The 22,650-nt window shown below is 40.7% G+C and overlaps 1 protein-coding gene across 1 annotated transcript; it reads left to right on the top strand.

Annotated features, from left to right (window-relative positions):
- Nucleotides 1-541: 541 nt before the first annotated feature.
- LOC149300616 (tight junction protein 2-like) lies at nt 542-16,878 on the top strand. The gene is made up of 10 exons (XM_089485111.1): nt 542-565; nt 6,918-6,971; nt 9,661-9,785; nt 12,118-12,220; nt 12,486-12,966; nt 13,024-13,230; nt 13,711-13,814; nt 14,599-14,752; nt 15,309-15,372; nt 16,800-16,878. Exons 1-9 carry the CDS (start codon nt 542-544, stop codon nt 15,359-15,361), a joined length of 1,305 nt encoding a protein of 434 aa, XP_089341237.1. The 3' UTR covers nt 15,362-15,372; nt 16,800-16,878.
- The last annotated feature ends 5,772 nt before the right edge of the window (nt 16,879-22,650 follow it).

Below are 22,650 nucleotides of genomic sequence, written 5' to 3'. Positions count from 1 at the left end.
TACTACACTTTTAAGTCCCAGGAACTTCATTCCTTTGGGGATAAGCAGTGTTTGAGGATTCGGGTGCTTCCTGTCATGCTTGTTGTCCCCACGTTGTATGGTAATATTTCTTCCCGCTAACCCCCCTCGCTCCCGCCCTGCCGTCAGCTCGCGTTTCGCTGCCTGGCTTCCCACAGTCTCCCCTGGGTCGGTGTCTGTGTGAGTGAACGTGTTCGCCGGGTCTGACTCGGATCATATTACAGCGGCGAGGTGAGCTCGTCAGACCTGCCTGGCTACAAGCTGGGCAGGGCAGGTGGGTGTTAGCAAGGGCTGCCTGCCCGCGCTGGGAGAGTTCCTGTTCTAGGAGGCACGTTACACGGGGAGAGAGTCTCAGTCGAGCTTCCTCCACACCCCGTGCAGGCACTTTATCTGTTGAAGGGAAGCGCGCAGGGCTAAGTCCTCTCTCCTGTTTGCACACAGGTGATCACGCTCGCAAGCAGCTGCAGGAAGGCAGAGAAGCTGGATTTTCTTTCTCTACTCTACCTGGTTGATTGCTCCTAAAATGGCTGTCCGACCTCACTACCAGGTAAGCGGGTCACCCGTGAGCAGCGATTACGTGGTGTCCTCGCACAGGAACTCGACCAGGCGCGGACTTCTTTCCGTGAGAAATAAATCTGGAGTTGGGAGAGCCTGGGAATCTGGATAAGGTAGAAGGCGAGGGTTACCTGTGGCTTCCTTACAATGAAGAGTGGGACAGAACATTTCTAATGCAAAAAAAAAAAAGTTGTCTTATAGTCTTAGTCTTTCCCTCTGTCTGCTCCTCAGAAGGTGAAAGATGGAACCCAAAGGCTCAAGAATGTGTGTGAATATTTTAGTGCTTTGTAAATCTGGATATTTAATCTCTTATCACAGAAGCCATTGTTCTTTCAGGGTTAGGCTAACCTTGGTGAAATTAACATCTGGTTGATGAGAAAGCCGAAGTAGAGGAGTAATGGTATGGTCCAGGCCATTGTATACGGACATAGATTTATTTACTCTACAATGGTAGTTTTTAACTAATCCAGGTGGGAACTGGATTACTGCAGTACAAACTCCCATAGTCTGGTGTTTTAAACTATTTATAGTGTTTAATAATTCTTCTACTACCCCTTAAATTTAAGTGGAAGGGTTTCCATCACCTTTTACCCACCATAACTTATGTAAAACTATTTATATATATATATATATATATATATATATATAACAAAAAATTGTAAAATTGTAGAACTAGAAGAAAAGTATCAGTCAGTAGAACTTTAGAGTGTAACATCAAATGAAAAGGTGGACAACTAGCTGTAGTTTACAGGCACTAACCGAGCGGAAATAGAGTGGGAAAAGTTAATGATATACTTGCTTTTTTTTTTTTTTTTTTTAGAGAATATGATTACAATTTAGATCTATAAATACACAACAGAGGGGAAAAAAGAGAGAACCCAATGCAGATGTGGTTTAGCCAGTATGGCTACCTGATTAAGTAGAATACTTCTAAAACTATTGTTTTGTTTAGCTTAATGAATCTGAATAAGGTCCGCTTGTTTCGCTGCTCAGTTAACCATTCTTAGACTTTGCTTTCTGGTGAAGGGGGGGGGGTGCCTTTTTTATCCACTTTTTTATCCACTTTTTTATCCACTTAGTAGCTCTGACTTTTGCTGTACACAGTAATATAGGTTATCATATTTATCTTGTTTTGTTCTAATAGACCTCCTTTCTGGAGTCTGTCATGTAGTATTTGGATGACGTTCCCTGCTGGAACACCACACTGAGCTGATTCTTTATGGCAGTGATGACAAAGTCTGTTCCTGTTCCATACACAAGAATTTGTCAGAGAGTCTGGCTCTTTATCAATGAGCCTTTATACTGTTTACCACTGACGGTATGATAAGGAGTCAGAGTGTTTATCAATTAAATTGGGTTTCAATAACCGAACTAGAACGCCTAGGAATGGCTAATATATAGCTGCCTGAGGACATTAGATTACAAAAACCAAAGAATTGATTTAAAATACATTCTCAAAAATTGTATTTTTAATCAGATATTAGTAATAAATGTTGTAGGACTTTTCCCTTAAGTGTATAATCATGACTAACTCATTGTTTGTTTTAAATTATGTTGATGACTGCGGAGTGCACGTAGTTTATGGTATACCCGCCCAAGTCTTATTGACAGTTAAAACAACCATAGTTGTGAATATGAAACATAATACATAAAATAAGTCCAGCAATTTTTTATTTTTCTAAGACAGTCTAGCTTTCACACAGCTGTGTGTATTGCTTGTGATGTTAACCTGGCATTGCTATTAGGACCGACATGATTTAGGTGTTGACATGTATTGCCAAACAAATGATGTGGTAGCCCGCCCAAGTATTCCATAGAGAGACTTTACTATGTATTATGGAGGGTACCCTGGCATGTGTGTGTGCTGCGATAAGCTGGCACTGTATAATGAATGGTAACTTTCATGTATGGTCTGTGTAACTATGTATCATGAAGGAGAGTGAAGCTTTTCAGCATGCTGAAACTATAATACTCCCGTAAACTCCTTGTTTGGTGAATATAGCCCAGGGGCTTTGCCAATGCGTGTGATTAGGTTAGGTTAGGAGTAGGTAAAAGCAAAGGGGATAGAGTTGGAAGCATGGAAGAAAAAACAAAAGATGGGATGAGGTGATGGAAAAATGTGTAGTGTTTTGTGTATTTGTTTTAACCTATGTGTCGCTTTTGTCAACTTGTTTTTGCATTTATGTAGCAGCACTTTTGCGGCGTGCTGTTTGTTTTCATGGAGCGCCACATATTTCCTTTATGCTTTTTCCCCCAGTATGGGCAAGAAGACACAAGAGAAACTGACTGCGATAAATTATCAAGTCCGTACATGCCATAAGTGTCTGATTTCAGTCTAACTAGAAGACTGAAGTATTCCCTTTTCAATATGAAGCAGTGAGGTCTGCCTTTTTAATAGACATGTGTATGTGATATGTATATATTATATATTGCCCATTTAATGTTGATCTTAATGAGGAAGTGTTAGCCATATTTTCTGTTTTCAGTTCAGAAGCATAACTGAGGCCTTTAAAAGGAACACACATCTACTGACAGGACCTTTCCATTAATTTGAAATGTTTAAAGCCCCCGTGACTCCCCAGTGTCCACATGCTTTCCTTTTAAAACACTCTGCACACTTGACCCTGACCGTTTCAGCTTCATGAATGTTAACTTGTTTAGCAGGTTACCACAACATTGTCCTTGGAGGGTTAAATCCAGAACCCAACTTCTAGGGGAGAATGCAGTGGGAAAGTGCACCTTAGCTTGCACATCAACCTCTTTCTCATATATTATTGGTTTTATGTAGTGACATCGTACTGTGGAGCTCTGTACAATGGGTTAACAGGACATCATGAGTAGTATATAACATAACAATTTGACTTACAAGAGCCAAGGAGGGCCCTGCCCAAACAAGCTTACAACATATATATATCTGACACGCATCCACCAGGGAAATGAACAGTGGTTCCTTAGCGAAATACAGTTCATTTACATGAAGGATAGTCATCAGGAAAGCAAACAATGTTTACATACAAACTTAGAATTTGATGGCAGTTAAGAATCATTCAGTCCATCTAGTCTGCCTATTCTTCCCAATGTAAAGACTCAGACCTTAATCAGTCCTTGGTCTTATCTTAGATTCAGAATAGCCATATGCCTATCCTATGCGCGGTTAAATTCCATTAGTGTAGTAAGATCTACCACTTCTTCTAATTGGCTGTATCGCTTATCTACCACGCTGACCGTAATGTTTACTCCCCTGATTCCAGAGGAAAAGATAATCTGGATGTTATTCTGCCCCTTTAAGTCTCTGTCTAACCAATCAAATAATTATTTCGTAGCCCAGTGCTTTGTCCAAGGTAAAACATTTTTAATTAAGAGGTCTCTTGAAACCGCCCATAAATACATCCTAATCTCTGTTCATGCAGCTGCTTTCTTCAAAAAACATAAGGCTCAGGGATTTTTATTGACTAAGAGGGCATGCATCCCAGGAATTTGGGAATGGAGATATTTAAGATAAAGTGATCTCAGCAAATTCCAGATTTTTTGTTTGTTTGCTTGGTTCCTCCTCATTTCTTCCCAAGACCTCTATGGGTCACTGTCACTAAGCTTGAGCAATTTGAAAGCGGAAGTATTGCTAATGATAAACACACATTTTGAGGTTTTGAAGACAGACTTTTCTTTTGATGAGCCACAAAGAAAACAGTGTACTAGAAATATTCTATATACAGTGAGGTTTTTTTTATTGTAATGAGCAATGCCAGCATAAAGGCGCAATGGTTATAGATCCAACTGAATATCTCTCAAAATTCCATAATGCTGTTGTTGGAATGTGACCTTTTTTCCCCCATTTCAGGATCGACATCCTAAAAATAAGATGAATCGCTTCCTTCGCTGTGCCATTAAGTTCCATTTAGGTCTAATTAAATGATTGTATAAAGACTTACAATACGAAGCTGGGCTAATTCTTATCCTCTTATAAATGTTCATGTCTCCTGGAAAGTGTTTAGCTGCCCCCACCTGCAGTCTTTCCCTACTGAGTACTTATAGGTAAATACCTCTTCTGCCCCATAACGGCTTGATGACCCGTGGCCTGCTTACCAGGCTAGAGTTTCATTGTAACAGACAATAAGGCAGAAAGGCAACTAGCATATTGAGTAGTAAATTACCTCCTTCCTATGAAGTAAAGGCATGGAGCTCTGTGGTGCTCAACTGAACTGATATTAGATGGTCTTTGATGGAGCACCACTAGACATGAATACATAAGGTTTCCCATATGGTATTTTCTTTTGTTCAACTACCTATGTTGTACTTTTTCTGGGACAAGGATGAAGTGCTACTCCTATTGCCCCTACACCAGGAGTGAACTTAGGGTTGTTGACACTTGGATGCTGTATTTCCTTTGTGCTGTTGAATCTTAAGCCTTGCTTCTAGGTTAGCATTGAGAGAAATGTGGGCTGCCATGCCTGTAAGCATATGTAATGTGTTTCTTTTTGAATTCTCCAAAGAGTCTTTAAATGTCATACAAAAGAGCCAACCCCAGTGAGCTTCCTATTTAAGAAGCATTGACCTGGCCCTGCATAATGCATAGTTAATTTGTGAAGATTCCAAAGACATTAACTTAAAGTAGACTTGTTCTCCAAAAATGTGTGGTTGACAACGACCACTGCAGGTAATATGGCTGCCTGGGTGCTGTGTGCACACTCATGCTTTACCTAGATTGCCTTCTGTTCAGTCCCAGAATGCTGAACGAATACGTGTCATTCCCTGTCATAGTGGAGTTGATTATGTTACGGGTGTGCATCGTATTTGCAGTTGTTAATCCCTATGTCAAATTAATGCAGCATAAAAAATATGGGGGGGGGATTTAATATTCCTAATATCTTTTTTTCCCTATGCATTTTCTAGCTGGACACTTGGTCATTGTTTTTACAATGTAGAATTAAGTGCCTGTAAAATCCCTGGTTAGTAAATACACCCAACGGCGGGATATAAGTGCATGTGTATATATAATACACACAATTATATATATATTTTTTCTTTTTTACATATGGTTCCATATTGTACTTGAGACCCAGGAATATGTTTTATCTAAATGGACTTAATCATAGGTTATGGACATGTTTTGTACATTTCTGGGAATCTATCTTGCCATTTGCTGCACTCAAGCAATGCCTTTTCGATTTTTATTCTTGTACAACAATAAAATAACATACTCGTGTCTGTGGACTGTGAATGCAGGCTTGCTTTGGAAATTATGATTTTGATGTATGAAGTGATCCTGCTGATATGATTGTGCTGCGCAGTGTGATATAAGTTAAGTGAATCAAATTCCTGGCACACATCTCAGTGGTTGGCTAATCTACTCAATGCTTGTGCCGTTCGCTAAATTATAACCGTGCGTGGCATACACTTACTGACTACTTCTAAGGAAATGTAAATTATGTAGTGCTCTCCATACAATGAAGCAGGTCTCTGGGGAGGGTTAAAGTACTCCTTGAAACATTCTTTCTCTTGTGTAATGTTGTAATTTTTTTCCTTTTAAATTCTTCTTCTTGGGTTTTGAACACTAAAAAAACAAATGTAAAATGTTGATTGTTATAACGTTACCAGATATTAAATTCCTATCTGTACAGTTTCTGAAACATGTTAGTAAAAGTGACTATATCGGAATGACACAACTTGTAAGCACTACCCTTTTGAGTAAACATACATTTTGTTTGCCAGTGCGGGCTAAAGTGATTGATGGAGACTAATTAGCGTTCCACATGCACCAACAAAGCGGCGTCATCATACCGTCTAAGTGTCCCTTTCGTCCCCTGGTGTCCCTCTTTTTAGGAGATCAGATATCTACAGCTGGAAAATATGTAAATGGAACAGATGTGTTTTATAGCTTGAATTGTGTGAATATAATACATTGTCCTCAACATTCTTAATCATTTTGATACATAGATTCTCAGTACGTGGTACCTAAAACGGAAACGTTTTGTGTGTCCTAGAGATAAGTAACAGCTCTCTGGAATGACTTATCCTGTATGTGCTGAGGAGTATTTGAAAGCTGTGTGTGTGTGTATGTATCTCTCTCTCTCTCTCTATATATATATAGATATATCTCTATATGATACAAGAAATACAAAAAAATAATGGAAGGCATAGATATCCGATATGACAAAGTACAGTGTCCTCTCTAATGACATGTTTTTATGATTGTGTGTTCCATATGATATATACATATATAGTGTAGAAACCCTCTGGGCTAGAGCTAATATATACAACTGCAAAGGTGTATTAATTGTTCTGAACTGTAAAATGTGATTCATAGCTATATAACACTTTAACTATTGTGTTTTTTTTCTCCACAGGGATTTGGGATAGAAGACATGGTATGGGAACAGTACACAGTGACATTACAAAAAGTAAGAGGGCACTATGGCAACGTATATGCATATTGTACATGCTATATTTTTGTATTGAACCGCATGAAGGATACATTACTTATACACATGTATCCACACTAGAAGGTAATTTCTTAATATATTCATGAGTGCTATGTATGAACTTGGTGACCACCAGCATTTCCTAGTACTTGACTTCACAGGGTGAGATGCCACTTGGTCAAAGTGATGACCTAGCAGCATACCGAGCTCTAGTCTCCTACGGGAAAAAAGTGGATGCGTAGACAAAAATTCTGACCTCTACTTCTTACAGGTCAAAAACCTGTTAAGGTCACATATATATATTTCAACATGTACTTACTATTTAGTCGCATTTTGTTAATTTTTGTAAAGCCTTCCCAACATCAACATTTCTTTTTGAAGTTCACATTCTCTCTGAAGACATGGTTTGATGGTATCTTGTAGCAAGACAACTATGAAGTTGTTGTTTTTTCTTTGGAGCACTGAACAGCCAAACCAGTCAGTCACCTTCTCACTTTTCTTAAATGTCTTTAAGACATCAGCTGCTGGAAAGAGTATTCGCAACATTCAGTCTAGCTAAAGTGACAACCATACAATATGTGGTGGGATATGCCATACTAGTATATGATGTTCCACATACAGTAGCTCAGACCATGTGGCTGGTGGAGGAGTGATGAGTAGATTATCCACTAAAGCGTCAGGGGTATTTAGTCATTTGCGTAGAGCCCTAATGGATAATCTAGCTCTAAACCCTTGGAGACCCCAAGTCCCACTCCCTGTCATCCAGTTGCCTGCCTCTCTTCATCTCCTTAACTTTTTGGAGGCTGTTTTGTTCAGTCTCCAGGTTTTTGGCACGACCCTGGAGTCTCTTGCCCCGCCCCGTACCGCCAATGCCTTTTGTACAAGTTTGTTTAATGTGGTGTTATTGTTGGTAATCTGGTATTTTCCCCTATTGTGAAAGCTTTACAGAATATGCTGGCGCGCTATAAATAAAATGTAAACAAAGTCTGTACTTGGCTTAAGGGAAATAGACTTGACTTTATGTAAAATACATCAAAGACTTCAGATTTATTATTTTATATGGGATTGTTTCCACGGCATAATGTCTGCAAGTCTAAGGCTTTATACACAGCTCATTAAGCACTGTTTTTGAAATAAATGGGTATACGGTGGAGTTTGAATAAAGTAGTAATGACTTCAGGGAGCCGGCGCTTCTAAAATCTAGCAGTCTATTAAGTATTTGTCGTTTTATATAGTAATGAAAACAAAAGACTAACACTACTGTTATAAGCCAATAACACTAGTTAAAAGAAACTCTGATATGAATTCACCACATTTCCTTACTGCCAATTTAACCAATATCTAGAAAAGGTGGAAATGCTACGGAGGATACTGCTAGGAGTGGAGAGTGACTAGCGAGTGCTTTTTACATCATTATTTTATAAAAAGGAGTTGACTAATTGGCTTTTATAGCATGACAGATATAAGCTTCTGATGATAGTGTCGTCATACTCTCCAGCAATGTACAACAGCATTGTATTTCATTTTTATTTTATGTTGATCTATAAATTTACCAACCAGTACAGCTCACACGAAATGTTGTTGAACAACATGCAAGACTCTGGAAGCATTTTATATTGAGTTTGTAATTAATGCACATAGGCACTTCGCTCTGTGATAAAAGGTGTTCCAGACTACTCACCGCGACAATGCTAATGTATTATAAATTAATGATGGATGTGTGCCAGTCATTCTAAAGGTACCGTAACGTCCTTGTTCGCGATGAACCTGCTTTCTGAAACAAATGACTACGCATGCAAAGGCACACTCCCTTATCCATACTTGTATTCTCTATACTTTCTGTTCTAGTAACTGAAATCAGTATTTTTGTGGAATGGGATACAAAATCCATAGTTTACAAAGTTTCATCAAGTTGAGTCCCCAGACTCTTGAGCGGAGAAAAACCTGCTGAACCTGAGCTTCCAGCAAGCTTCCCAGAGTTGCATACAACTAATACTAACTAAAAAAAAAAAAATTGGCTCCCATAACTAGGCGCCTCCTAAGAGAGAGAGCGCATTTTTTCTGCTAGTGAAAATCTAATCTAATTAATGGATAGCAAACACTTTGTATGCGAAGAGGAAAGCATCGGTAGACCTGAACTGGGAACAAGTCACCTCATGCCTGGTTTTAATACAAGGCACCTTGGGTGCTGGATTTGACTTTAGAATCTAGATTAAAGAAGCAAGTTATTAGTTAAAGGTCTTCATTCTTCAAAGAACCATTCGATGCGTGTAGTCTGCATGTTTTTCCTGATGTAAAGATTTGGTTTTATGCTTTTCCCAAGCATTTTTTGATATTTGGGCTGCCGTTAGGTCTAGGACTAGCCCTGCGTGGCATGAAATAACCTGTGTCCATTGACCAGGTTCTGCAGTATTCATAGCCAAATCTGAGGTTGTCCCATTCTAGACATAATGTCCTAAAGGCTTTTCTAATAACCTCTATGGGGTGGTAGGAGAGGCTTGATCGAATTCTTACAGATTTCATGTCTCTAAATCTACTTTCTAATGCCAATCCATATGAATCTGTTACTGATGCTTTGTTGTAGGCGTGTTGCTGTGGTGTGCCAGAAGAAAATGACATTTGCAGATCAAAAAATTATTTCTATTATTGTTTTTGTTTCTGCCTTTAGGATCTAAGAAAAGGATTTGGCATTGCTGTTTCTGGAGGAAGAGATAATCCACACTTTAAAAATGGTGACAACTCCATTGTTATTTCTGATGTTCTTCCTGGAGGTCCAGCAGATGGTCGTCTTCTGTAAGCAAAGTGTTTTTTCATTAACATAAAAAAAATAATAATAAATTTTCATAAATCAAACTTATTAATGGCGGAGTTGTCATGAGACACAGCGGCGCCTGTTAGAAGTTGGCGTTCTTCAATATAATACATTTTTTAACAATTAATCTTTTGATGCCATTCCATGCAATTTCCTAGAAATGGTTATTAGCATGTTTTTATAGAACTATTTCATTTTTAATTATCCTGAGTCCTGAATTTATAGTCACAAAACTTTCTAGGCCCAGAAATCAGTGAGAGGAAAAGTAAAGGTTTTGTGTCATTTTAATCTGCATATTTTATTAAAGGCCATATTTTCTCACAGTGAATGAGTGCGGCCCTCGCACGTATACAATTCTGATGAAGTGGCCCACTGCAGAAAAAACTTGGACACCCTTGGGGTAGACAGAAGGGGGGGTCGCGAGAGGGTAGCTAGTGAGAAGGGGGCATCATTTTTAGGCAGCATCACCACTCTGCAGTAAGGAACAATAAGGTTATACATAAAAACTGCCTATTTAAACAGAGACGTTGTGGAGGACTCTGCTATCTAGTTCCATTGCCACAACTCTGCTGTTAGTAGCATGGGCGTAGGAACCGGGGGGGACAGATCCCCCCCCCCCCAGTAACTCATGCGGGGGGGACCGATAATGAAGAAATCCCCCCCCCAATAGAAACACCGCAAATGCGGCCCGCAAGACCTCGATGTGCGGCCCGCGTAAGATCGGCAGCCAGGGCAACCGATCTTACGCGGTCCGCTCCTCGAGCCCTGCTACTTACCTGTGGGAGGGTCTTCTGTACTGCACAGAGGAAGTGGAACCCAGCAGAGTTCACGTGACATCACATCACATCCTGCTTCCTCTGTGCAGTACCAGAGAACGCAGAGGGAGGCCGTGCCCCCTGCTGAAGTCTGTGAGCGGCATCGGGGAGCTGCGGGGTGGGGAGGGTGTTTGAATCAGTATGTGTGATTGAGGGAATGAATCTGTGAATGAATGAGTATATGAATGAATGAGTGTGGTTGTGATAGCATGGATTTGTAAGTGCTGGAACATAGGCATGATGGGACTGTGATTGCTGTTAGCAATCACACTCCTATCATGCCAAGTCAGCCAGTACATGCTGAAACCTAGCTAGCTGCCCCCCTTGTGTATTGATGCTGCCAGCAATATGGGGTCTGCACATCACTTACAGCCACCCTGTACCAGCATGTACTGGCTGCCTGGGTATGATAGGAGTGTGATTGCTGTTAGCAACATTGCTACCACTGTGTTAGCAATCACACTCCTATCATGCCAAGTCTTACTGATATATTTTTTTGTCCAATTGTGGTGTGTTACCTACTCTTATTAAAAATGTGAGTTTTTATTATTATTTTTAAAGGTGGGGGGTCATTTTCGGTTTTGTCTAAGTGAACCATGAATGTTTTGGTCCAGAATTTTCATTTTGGTGCATCCCTAGAATAAATAGAACTATTTCATTTTTAATTATCCTGAGTCCTGAATTTATAGTCACAAAACTTTCTAGGCCCAGAAATCAGTGAGAGGAAAAGTAAAGGTTTTGTGTCATTTTAATCTGCATATTTTATTAAAGGCCATATTTTCTCACAGTGAATGAGTGCGGCCCTCGCACGTATACAATTCTGATGAAGTGGCCCACTGCAGAAAAAACTTGGACACCCTTGGGGTAGACAGAAGGGGGGGTCGCGAGAGGGTAGCTAGTGAGAAGGGGGGTAGGGAGGGAGAGGGTAGCTAGTGAGAAGGGGGGTAGGGAGGGAGAGGGTAGCTAGTGAGAAGGGGGGTAGGGAGAGGGTAGCTGGTGAGAAGGGAGGGTAGGGAGAGGGTAGCAAGTGAGAAGGGGGCGATGGGGGGGTGGATAGTGTGAGAGATGGGGAGAAAGTGGGGATCTGATGGGGGGGGAAATGCGGTCGTCCCCCCAGATTTTTAGGGGATCCTACACCCATGGTTAGTAGGGCAGTTTTTCAGAATGGCCCTTAAAGTAAATGAAATGGCCGCCTACCACACATGGCTGCTCCACCAAAGCATAACAACATAGTATGCAGGCTGTTTTTATTAAGCGTTTTCACTTCCTTTTTCTAAAGATTTGCAGTCTATTATTGCCACATTATGCCACGTCTCCCCTTTTTGTCTTGGCCTGCAGCAGAAATCAAGTTGTTGCCTTACTTCAACTACCGCTGAACCCTGCGTTTACACATTTTAAGTACAATTACAGAAAAGGGGCAAGCTTTTTAAACTTAATGATAGTAAATGATGGACCTGTGTAGGTAATATCTGATTTTCTTTCGTTTTTCAATATTTAGGGAGAACGACAGAGTTGTTATGGTTAATGGGACCCTCCTAGAGAACGTTCCTCATTCGTTTGCCGTTCAGCAACTAAGAAAATGTGGGAAAACAGCGGTTTTGGTGATTATTATTGGTTATGGTTATTATTATTAGACTTGGCTCGGCAATTATTTGACACTATAAAAGTATACCTAATTACCTGTCCTGTTGAATTATCAAGGAATTTGCACAGTTAAGCATGTTTCTTGAACAAAATTAAATTTTAAAATGGGACATTATTTTTATTATTGGCACAGGCAATTTTGTTGGATGAAGCATGTAGAAAATTTAGTGGAGTGGGTATATGACCTGATGTAGACAATCCAAGCTCCTTATCTTGTTACAGGTAGTCAGAAGACCCCGCAGGGTGCAAATGGGCATGCCAAGCAAGTCTGAGCCTGCCCTGGATGTGATAGATGATTATACAGAGTTTGAGAGCAGGACAGCGTACACTGCTTACAGCGACAGAAGTGGGTTTGGGGGCTCCCAAGGTCGTGATCCAAGTCCAGAAAGAGTTTATAGGAGGGACCAGGAAAGAGGACCATACTATGAACGTGGCTATGGAAGCAGAGCCAGAAGCGTTGACCAGGATCTTAATATAGATTATGGAGTTAGACAGGATCAGGGTCGTGGCAGAAGTATGGATCGTGGTCTTGATGATGATGGTGGATACCGGAGAGACCAAAACCGCGGTAGAAGCATAGACCGTGATCTAGATGACGACCGTGGATACAGGAGAGAACGCAGTCGGGGCAGAAGCATAGACCGTGACCTAGATGATGACCACGGTTATAAGAAAGACCGCAGTCGTGGAAGAAGCCTTGACCGCGGACTAGATGACCCACATGAATACAGAAAGGATGAGAATCGCACCAGGACATTAGACCGTGAAGGTTATGGGAGAAGATCAGATTATAGTCCAGACCCAGGTTACGGCAGGAGAGCCTCCCCGGAGAGGAAGTATGAAAAGGAAATCCAGAAGAGTCGCAGTCGAGACAAGCTTCAGTCTCGTAGCCCATCGCCTCCTCATCCTTATGAAGGCTCTGATAAAACAAACTGTGTTCTCCTAACAAAGAAGAAAGCAAATGAAGGTAATCTACTTTCTCAATCTGATGCCATTTGTCTATCATGCCTCTCCTTTTAAATTGTCTGGTAGAAGAAAAACCAGGGCCGGACCGACAATGGAGCCCCTTTTTTTTTGACGAGAAGAGAGAGAGAGGGCGCCGAGTGGTTTTATCTTACCAAGTTGTCAGTACCCGCTCGGCGCCCCTCACTCTCCTCTGTGAGCCCTCTAGCTCGGTCTCGGTGCCGGCTTGTAATGTTGAGCGCCGGAAGATGTCATTTCCGGTGCTCAGCATAACAAGCAGGCACCGAGACCGAGCAGGGAGACTCGCCACAGGACTGCTGAAAGGTAAGTAGGGGAGGGGGGGGGGGCAGGGAGAGGAAGGGTAGATAATGGGGGGGGGGGCGGCATTTTAAACTTCGCCCCAGGCGGCATTTTGTCTTGGGCCGGCCCTGAGAAAAACAATATGCATTCCAAATATATGTGAATGTTTTATTTGCTCTTACAGAGTATGGTCTTCGACTCGGCAGTCAGATCTATATTAAAGGGTTGACAAACACAGGCCTAGCAGCAAAAGATGGGAATTTGCACGAAGGAGATATTGTTCTTAAGGTAGTGTGCATGTTTTTGTTATATAATGCAGCTATAAGTACGTGGAAATCAACATGTTATGCCCGCTGGGAATGTTATGTGAAATTGTAAAGCCAACAGTTGATGATAAAAGTATATTTGATTAGAAAAGCAACTTCAGCTTCTTGCTTGGCGCATTAAAGCTTCCAATAGTTTTTTACTCTCTACTGAGCCATTTGAGAGAAAAAGATCTCTAATGGGGAATTAGAGATCAGAGAACCATTTTCCCGAATTTATCGAACATTACAAAAGAATGCAATATAAAATTGAACTAACTCTGATATATTCAGCAGTGCCTTGAAACAAAATAAATATAAAAGCCATGTATTAAAGTACAATAGGCAAGCATACAGTCAACATAATTGATTTAAAGCAGACTTTATTAGTCCTTAAGAACCAAACAGTGCATGGAAACAAGGGTGGATGAATTATTAAATCATTTACTTTGAACTAATCCACCTGTTTTTTTGTTTTAAATATTATTTGTTGTATATAGCACTATCATATTTGGCAGCTATGTAAATTGGGTAAACAGGACATAAGTAGTATATAGCAATGTGACTTACAGAAACAGGTAAAGAGGGCCCTGCTCGAATGGTCATACAATCTAGATTGATCATGATTAATGAAGATCCGCCATATGTAAAATGGATCTTGAAAGCCTGGAGGATTGGAGCTACTCTAGCAGATGTACAAGTCATCTGCTGTTCTGTATTTGTGGTCTTTTACACAGCTGAGGTATATAAAAAATGTTGTGTGTTTGCAGATAAATGGTATTTTGACTGAAAACATGTCATTAGCTGAAGCCCAGGCCCTGATTGAGAAATCACGAGGAAAGCTGCAGTTGGTGGTCTTGAGAGACAAAAAACAGACCCTTATCAATCTCCCATATGTGGAAGATAGCGATTCAGACATGGATGGTAAGACAAACAATAATACAGAGCTTATATTAGAACATGTTTTGTCTCTTAATGATTATTTACCATTATTTACTGTATGCATTTATTTCATGATTTTGGTTAAAATGTATAAAGAAAAAATACTCATGATACGTACCTTTTTTTAAACATAACGATTTGCTCCATATTATTATTGTTTATTTTATTTCTGTCTTATCAGCATTTTATTTGTGGACACATGCATATAAACATTATTTACATTATTTCCACTATTAACATTAGGGTTCCCATACTTTAACATTAAACGTAATACATTCTACAGATATCAGGAAGCTGATACTTGCGATGCTTGTTCTGGTCCCTAGCAGGACTTCCCTCGCTGTCCAGGGACCCTAAGCCGTAGCCAAGGTTGCGTATAATCTGCATAATTGTCTGGACAGATTTAGGTCTATTTGCCCTTTGTTAAAAATAAATGTCCTTGGGGTTAATACAACCTATTTACACATCTTACTGATTAAGGTAAATGAGAGGGTTTTTATTTTAATGGGTTTTTTTAAAATCTGATTTTATATTTCAGTCGACGTCCCACAGGGAAATAAGAGGAGGAATCCAAGGTCTAGGGAGGCATAAATAAGGAAGAAGTAAGTATAAGCGAGTATGCACTTAAAGCTTTTAAATATGAAGCATAATGCATTTCTAATTGACTGCAGCGTTACACTTCCTTTGCGTGACACATGGCTTTGCTTTGTCAGGTTCGCATGATTACCGTATTTTCCGGCGTATAAGACGACTTTTTAACCCGTGAAAATCTAATCAAAAATCGGGGGTCGTCTTATACACCGGGTACTGAAACTTACCGAGCCGGACTGGAGAATCCCGAATCTCTAGGGGAGGGGCGAGCGGAGAAGCCACCTCCCCTGGGCCGGTCTTCAGGGCCGCGCCGAATTAGGTGCAAGATCGTGATCTCCCCAACTAGCCCTGATCAGGGGGCGCCCGATGAGCAGGGCTGGTTGGGGATATCACGACCTCCCTCTAACCAGCCCAACATTAGGGAGCTCGAGGTCTGGCAGGGTTAGGATACAGATCCCCCGCAGCGGTGCAGGGGACCTGCATCCTACTCTCTGATACGCTCAGACAGCCTCCCCTGCCAGCACTTCCCACGGGGGGAGTGACGGCACGGGAGGTTGTCTAAGCGCATCGTGCAGACGTTCACCGGCAGCAGCGATGCGTGTAAGCCCCCGCTGCCAGCACGTCTGCTCGGTGTGCTTTAACAATCTCCTTTGCCGGGAATTCCCACGGGGGGAGTCCCGGCAAGGGAGATTGTTAAAGCACATCGTGCAGACGTGGCGGCAGCGGAGGTTGCTTCCGCTCGCCGGTGAACATCTACGCGGTAAGCTTTTAACAATCCTTCTTACCAGTGCAGTATTCGACGCAGAACGGTATACCGGACAGGCATATGTTAGGGAGAGCTGACCCACCCAACCCAAGCAGGCTTTGTATACAACAACCAGCCAATAACCAGTAAGGTACATCGCTTGCCGTGATTGGCTGGTTGTTGTATACTGGGTAGAGGGGTAGTATTATAGGGCGAGTATAGCCCAAACTCTTTATTTTAACTGGAAAAGTTGGGGGTCGTCTTATACGCCCAGTAGTCTAATACGCCGGAAAATACGGTATATGCACCTTTTCCCTTGTTAAATCTCTATGGTAAAAAAAATTGTGGCAGAAGAGAAAATATACAATAACTTAAATAAGAAACTATAGAGAGGTGTGCTGTCATTGCAGAGCAAATACTGCTCAGTTAAAATATTACCAAAAGTGAGATAGCTAAAACCACAACCATAAGCCCTCCTAACAAAAACTCTCTTTAGTACATTAACCCCAATGTATGGGAAGGATGGAGTTTTCTCAGATTCATAAGGGGAAAAGGGACGATGGAGGAGCATGGTGCCTAAACCCAGCTTCAACTCCTTGACTTTACTATACCTTATGAAGACATACTAGTATCTAGATCTTTAATCTCGAAGTATAGGTGTGACTTACTATTTTTTTTTCTCTCTTCTTGCAGGCCATGCCAAGAGATCAAATTTCAGATCAACACCACTGTCTGCCCTTTAACCAAAGATTTAAAAAATGAAATAACTAGCAGTTTTTGTATTTCTTTACTATTAAAACATAATTAGCCAGAAACAAATAAAAATATTTTTTATTTTCAAATGTCTTGTATAAAAGTGTGCTTTATTTTTTTATAAGAATTGGAGGAAAAATGGGGGAGAAGTCTCAGAAGGATTGGTTGAGATAAATTTGTGTTAAGACACTTGTGTGTCCATAATTAAAGTTGATTTCATTGATCCATGTGATAGAAGCTTCCCATGTTTAGCAACAACTGTTCTGGTTGAATACATACATATGTTGCGTTTGGGTAGGGTATGGTCTTCCACGTTGAGGCTTACTATAGTAATCTGAGGTGAGAGTTTTATCATTCCTAGTCCATAAAATCTCATGAAACACTTGTGTCCACAGCTGTGAGGCTGACTGGTATGTCCATCAGGCATATATATATGAGCCTGGTTGGTTAATAGTAGGTACAGCTTCTCCTGTTTCACTCCAGTACAGTTTAGAATAGAACAGAAAGTATATAAACATGGTTATGAATGAGGCCCAGCTATGTACCAAAAAAACAGCAATAGTGCAAAACTGTTTGTTAGGAGTCTGCTGATCGGTTCCTGTGCCATCTACATGTATGTGCAGCCTCATCTGTTGGATAAATGTACTTTAAGGGGGTGGCTCTTAAGAAAATTAAGTTACTAATAGTGTAGTGATGGGATTGTCATTAAATGTATCTATAGCAAAACCCTAAAGAAAAAAAGTCAAATTCCCCTGGCAGGGGAAAATCTGTCCTGACCCCTACTCAGAGGGTTCAGGAAAAGCAAACACTTTTATACATAAGATCTCCTTTTAGTTGCGAGATGTTGGGGTTCTTTAAAACTACAGGCATACCCAGGGCTGAAGACCCTAAACAGCTTGAATTTCTTTATATTGCTCCTTTCTACTCCACTAAACCATGGTACCATTTCCTTATTGGTCACATAATGGGAAATGTACTTAAAATGTTTACTGTAGTTACATTTCTTATGAGACAGAGAGAGCCCCAAACATTTAGTAAATGCACTAAATAAACACAACATAAACCTCAATCCAATATCATTATCCAAAGGTTTGCAAGGGGTATAGTTCTCAATGCGTGTTCCTGAGGGACCTGCTGCATGTGCACTGTGACAGTGTGAACCCCACAGAGTTGATTAGCATGGCATCTGGGTACAGCTTCTATGCAGATTATACATATGGGTCCCTGGGGTGGAGTAATTGGAGAGCAGGGTGGGCCAATGCTCCGTTTCCCCATGCTGTGGAAAATCCATGCCAGGTTTTCCAGGAGGCAAGAAGTCTGCAGGATCCGGCCTGGGATTTCTATGAGGCCGGCATCAGACACAGGTGCTGATACTCAGCCTGATACTCAGAGAGACTGTTGGGGGAAGAGGAAGGTTCCCTGAGCTCCCAGGGCAAGGAGAGGCCCTGAACGAGAAGACCATCCCTGAGCCAAGTGAGGCAATACCTGCCTGGACCTGTATGTGCTGTCTGGGGGAGGTTTTCCAGAGCCTGGCGTAGCTGGGTCTGGCTGGGAGGTTGAGGTAGTGGGTGATTAGGCTGCTCAGTCTGGACCAGCATAGTTCAGTTAGAGAGGGCTCCAATTGGGAGCTAGGTTTTCTGTTTATTATTTGGTTTTTTGGGGTTTAAGCGATTAAAATAAAGTGCTGTTTTGTTCAAAGCTGGTGTTCCCGACTCTAATTGCCCTAGAGGACTGTGCTTAGGACCCCTAACTGTGACATGTATGGCCCTCATGCTACAGGGTTTGTCACAGCACTCACATGGCTTCCTCGTGGTAAGAAGTTAAAGGTGTGGCATATGCCCCAATCCCAAACCAGACTACATAGACTCTGCAGTTATGGTAGATTAAGGTGTGGTGCACTCCAATTAACCTGCTGTTTGGGTGTTTCCTCAGCACTACAGGGAACTTGCAATTTAAGATGTTTAATCACGGTTGCCATCTGGACTATTTTAATTAGGTAGCGCTAGAAACCAACTATTTTATATATATTTTTTACAGTGATGCGAAACAGTGCCTGTTTACCGGCAGGACAAGCAATTTGTAAGGCAAGCAAAACCAGGGTAAATGTTATGAATCTGCAACTGTCTTTTAATTTCAAGAGTAGTAACTAGACGCAACAACTTTGTTTTGTTTTTGCCGTGTTCGTTTTTCGGGCAACAAATTTGGTTTATAGGCTGTTCATTTCGGACAAAATTTAGGGGCAATTTTTGATTTGGACACTCATAGGGCGTTCCCCAAAGAGGGAGGTTCCTGACACCTTCTGGACTCGTGTTTCGTTATAGACATTTTTTTTTTTTTTTTTAAATAAGGTTCCCCCCAGAGAAAGGGCAGTCAAAGAAATGCAGCAGGAGTAGTAGAGCATTGGGCCTGGGCAGACAGACACTGGCAAATTATAGGAACATGCAGGCCTGTGGAGCAGGTGTGAATTTCCCCAATATTATATATAATACATATCAATATTTATCAATGAAGAATAATAGGTATAATACAAAGCTAATAAAAAATTGACTTGTCCGCAAATTACAGGTTTGGCTAGTAGCAAAAATGGCCAACTGTCTTAATCAACTAAACTCTACTCAAGAACAGGGGGAAAATGCAGTCCCTGTGATGCACTCCAGTAGTCCCTACAGCTTCTCCAATCCACCCCACAACAATACATTTTCTGCATTAAAACTATTAACTTGCAGTATTGTTTATGAGCAATGAGCATCAATCTCAGCCTCTGATTTTTGGAGATACATACGAATGCACAAAAAAAAACCAGGCAGTTTTCATTAAAAAAACAAATTTGTAAGAATCTGAATGCACAAATCATAGTCATTTGCACTTTCAGCTAATGTTTGTCCATATCATTATTCGCTATACCACCCCATGCTTATGTCACCTGTTTCATGCCTATGAGCTACACTCTGCGCTCACTCTTCTTTTTCTCCATCATACATATGGTCTCCATTATTCTCTCTCCACATCAGCTCTGTTGGATAATGTTTGTTAATAAAATTCTAACTGGAAACTGCTTTCCATTGCACTGAAACATATCTCTTATGAGCATGATGGTATCAGAGTAAACCTGACTATAGAATTGTGAGGATTTAACATGTATTCTGCACTGTGCCATGAGTCAACTTATATCATCCCATGCCTTAGTTATGTGATGATTTCACAATAAGCATTGTTTCTAAACTAAACTGTTAGATGTATCACTTTTCATGAATAGGTTGTGAGGTTCCATCATAATTGGATCATCAGGCAGGTGGAATTTTTACTGTCCATAAATAAATCGGACAGGGGCAGATAAAGAAACCTTCAGATTATCGTAATGATTGTCATGTAGTAATATACAATGTATTTTGTGCTGATACAAATACAATATTCTAAAGAAGCTCTTGGGACCACCCAATCTTTCATTCAGATGTCAACTTGCTTTGCTCAGAGGATTCTATGCACAACAGAAATGCCTGTGGTGTCTAATTTGTGTTTTACATCATACTGTGATCATTATGCTGAATGACAGCTGTTCCAAGAGGAACTCTGGAAGTTTAGTTCAGTGCCATAAAAAAAGTCTTGTACGCAGTAAATAAGCAGTACGTGGTAGATACCAAATTTATATTCATGTGAATACACTAATGCACACATGCTAAATGGAAAATGTATTTTGCAAATTGACCCATCCATAGCATGACTATGACTCATTCCTGAGGAAATGCCTAGACATGGACTGCTAGCTTTGCACCCTTCTCATGTGCTAAATACATACCATACAAAGAGCTAAATAACACCCTCTCCCCCAACACACACATGTGTCCTGTATGTCCTGGCAATCAGGCTTCTATTTCAAGAGTCTCTGGGGAAATTTTGTACAGTATCCAGGTACGATGTTTCAATGCTGGGGCTAGCCAAATGGCCTAATGCTATATTACACTAATATGAAGTGACATTTGCATGAAATTCACTTTAAAGATTAAAATAATGTCAGGTAATAGGGTACATAGCATTTATCAATCTCATGAAATGTTAGTTACTCATTAATAGGTAAAATTATATGGTACCGTGTTGTAGTAGCTAACAGACCATCACGTGCCTGTGCAACATGAGAACTTTGCTTGATAGTAGGTGGTAAAGGTTAGCCAGAACTTCCCCAGTTTACAAATCCTATGGTGTTCCTCCAGTAATGGCTGGTTGTATATCATGGGAACTGCAGTCAACAAAAAGTTAGTATATAATGTAGGCCACTACAACCCCAGTCTATAACTATAACTCCCATTCAGTTCAGCTACCAATATGGCTGCTGAATATTATTATAGATGCAGTCAATAAAAGTTAGTGTTTGTACTAAAGGCGGGGACTCTGTGCCTGTTAAGGAGCAGCTGCCAGGGTGAGGGGGTGGAGACCAGCTGGAGGGAGAGGAGAAGAACAGACCAAACCATTCTGGCTGCATGGGGTGCACAGAATTAAATAAAAGCTTTGTTTTTCAGCTACGTCGAGTTAACCTACTCTAACCTACTGTTTCTCCCTCTCGTGCTGCTGCTCCAGTGGGCCACTTTGAATTTCCAGGGGAGGGGCAAATGCCCCATCTTGCCCCCCTACTCTGGACACCCATGTGTATTGGTTTGTCATACCCTTTGAATGAAGTGTTGCATAAATTATTGTTTTCATTTTTATTCAATGTAACTTTTCTATATTTTCAAAATGTTTTTAAAACCTTTGTTCAATTACTAAAATGTGATTTGAAATAAAACATGATCACGTCTTCTGAACGCTCCATTATAATGTGCCATACTTTTCTTGTGCAAAGGGAATAAATCAGAAACTGGCTTTTTGTAGTACACAGTTCAGTCTCTGTTGATTTTAGTGGGTGTAACAAGAGTTCTTTGTTTTATGTGACCTATCACTAGGTATTTATATAAGTAAGTTACACAATTTAGAAACCAAATTTCTGTTGTTTCTATACACATTGTTTCAAATATTTAAGGGGTGTAGAATATTGTAATACACTAATACTCAGCCAATGTCCTAAAGCTTCTTGGCTGATCTAACATCACATGATGCATTCCACGTGCTTCCCCTTTTGTACCCCTTTGACTCCTCTGGGGCAAGGGTCAACAGGCAGGTCCTGTTCCTTTCCTCAGTCATGCTCCCCTTACGATCCATGCTGACTCTCCTAGGGCTGTTCTAGAAAAGAGGGACACCATCCCTTGAATAAAAACATGCATTTATTGTTTGTAAAGTGCCCCCTGTAGCTGTTGGTCAACTATGATCCTGTAAGCATCCATCAACAAACTTGGACTTGAACCATTCTCCTCTTACCTGTGTGTCATCTTTCCTAGCCTCACTCTTGCTGTCAGGAATCTCCCACCATACGTTCTCACTTACCAATCAATAATATGTCCAGTAATATTTTTTTAAACAATGTTTACACTGTAATACAGTTGTTTGGCTGGTTCTGCAAATTTACCTCTTGTGTAGTACACCCCCACCTCCTTCTAGATCGTAAGCTCATTTGAGAGGGACTCTACTTATCTTTTGTTTCTGTAAATCTACATTGTTTTGCGATACACTACCTGTTATGTCTTAATTGCACAGTAAAAACTATATAAATCTATAGATAATAATAATAGGTACTATTTTATAGGACAAAATCTCTTAAGAAGAAAACAGTTTACAATAAATGGAGAATAAGGGTCTGGTATGTGCTCTGTGCTATGCAGTTAGAAAAACAAAAATACCATAGAATAATGTTGGCCAGTACCTA

The sequence above is a fragment of the Sceloporus occidentalis genome, unplaced genomic scaffold (assembly GCF_023333645.1).
Source record: "Sceloporus occidentalis isolate IW3139 unplaced genomic scaffold, rSceOcc1.0.p SCAF_24, whole genome shotgun sequence".
Taxonomy (NCBI): Eukaryota; Metazoa; Chordata; class Lepidosauria; order Squamata; family Phrynosomatidae; genus Sceloporus; species Sceloporus occidentalis.
The sequence above is the reverse complement of the archived record's forward strand: the minus strand, read 5'-3'. Positions and strand labels throughout refer to the sequence as shown.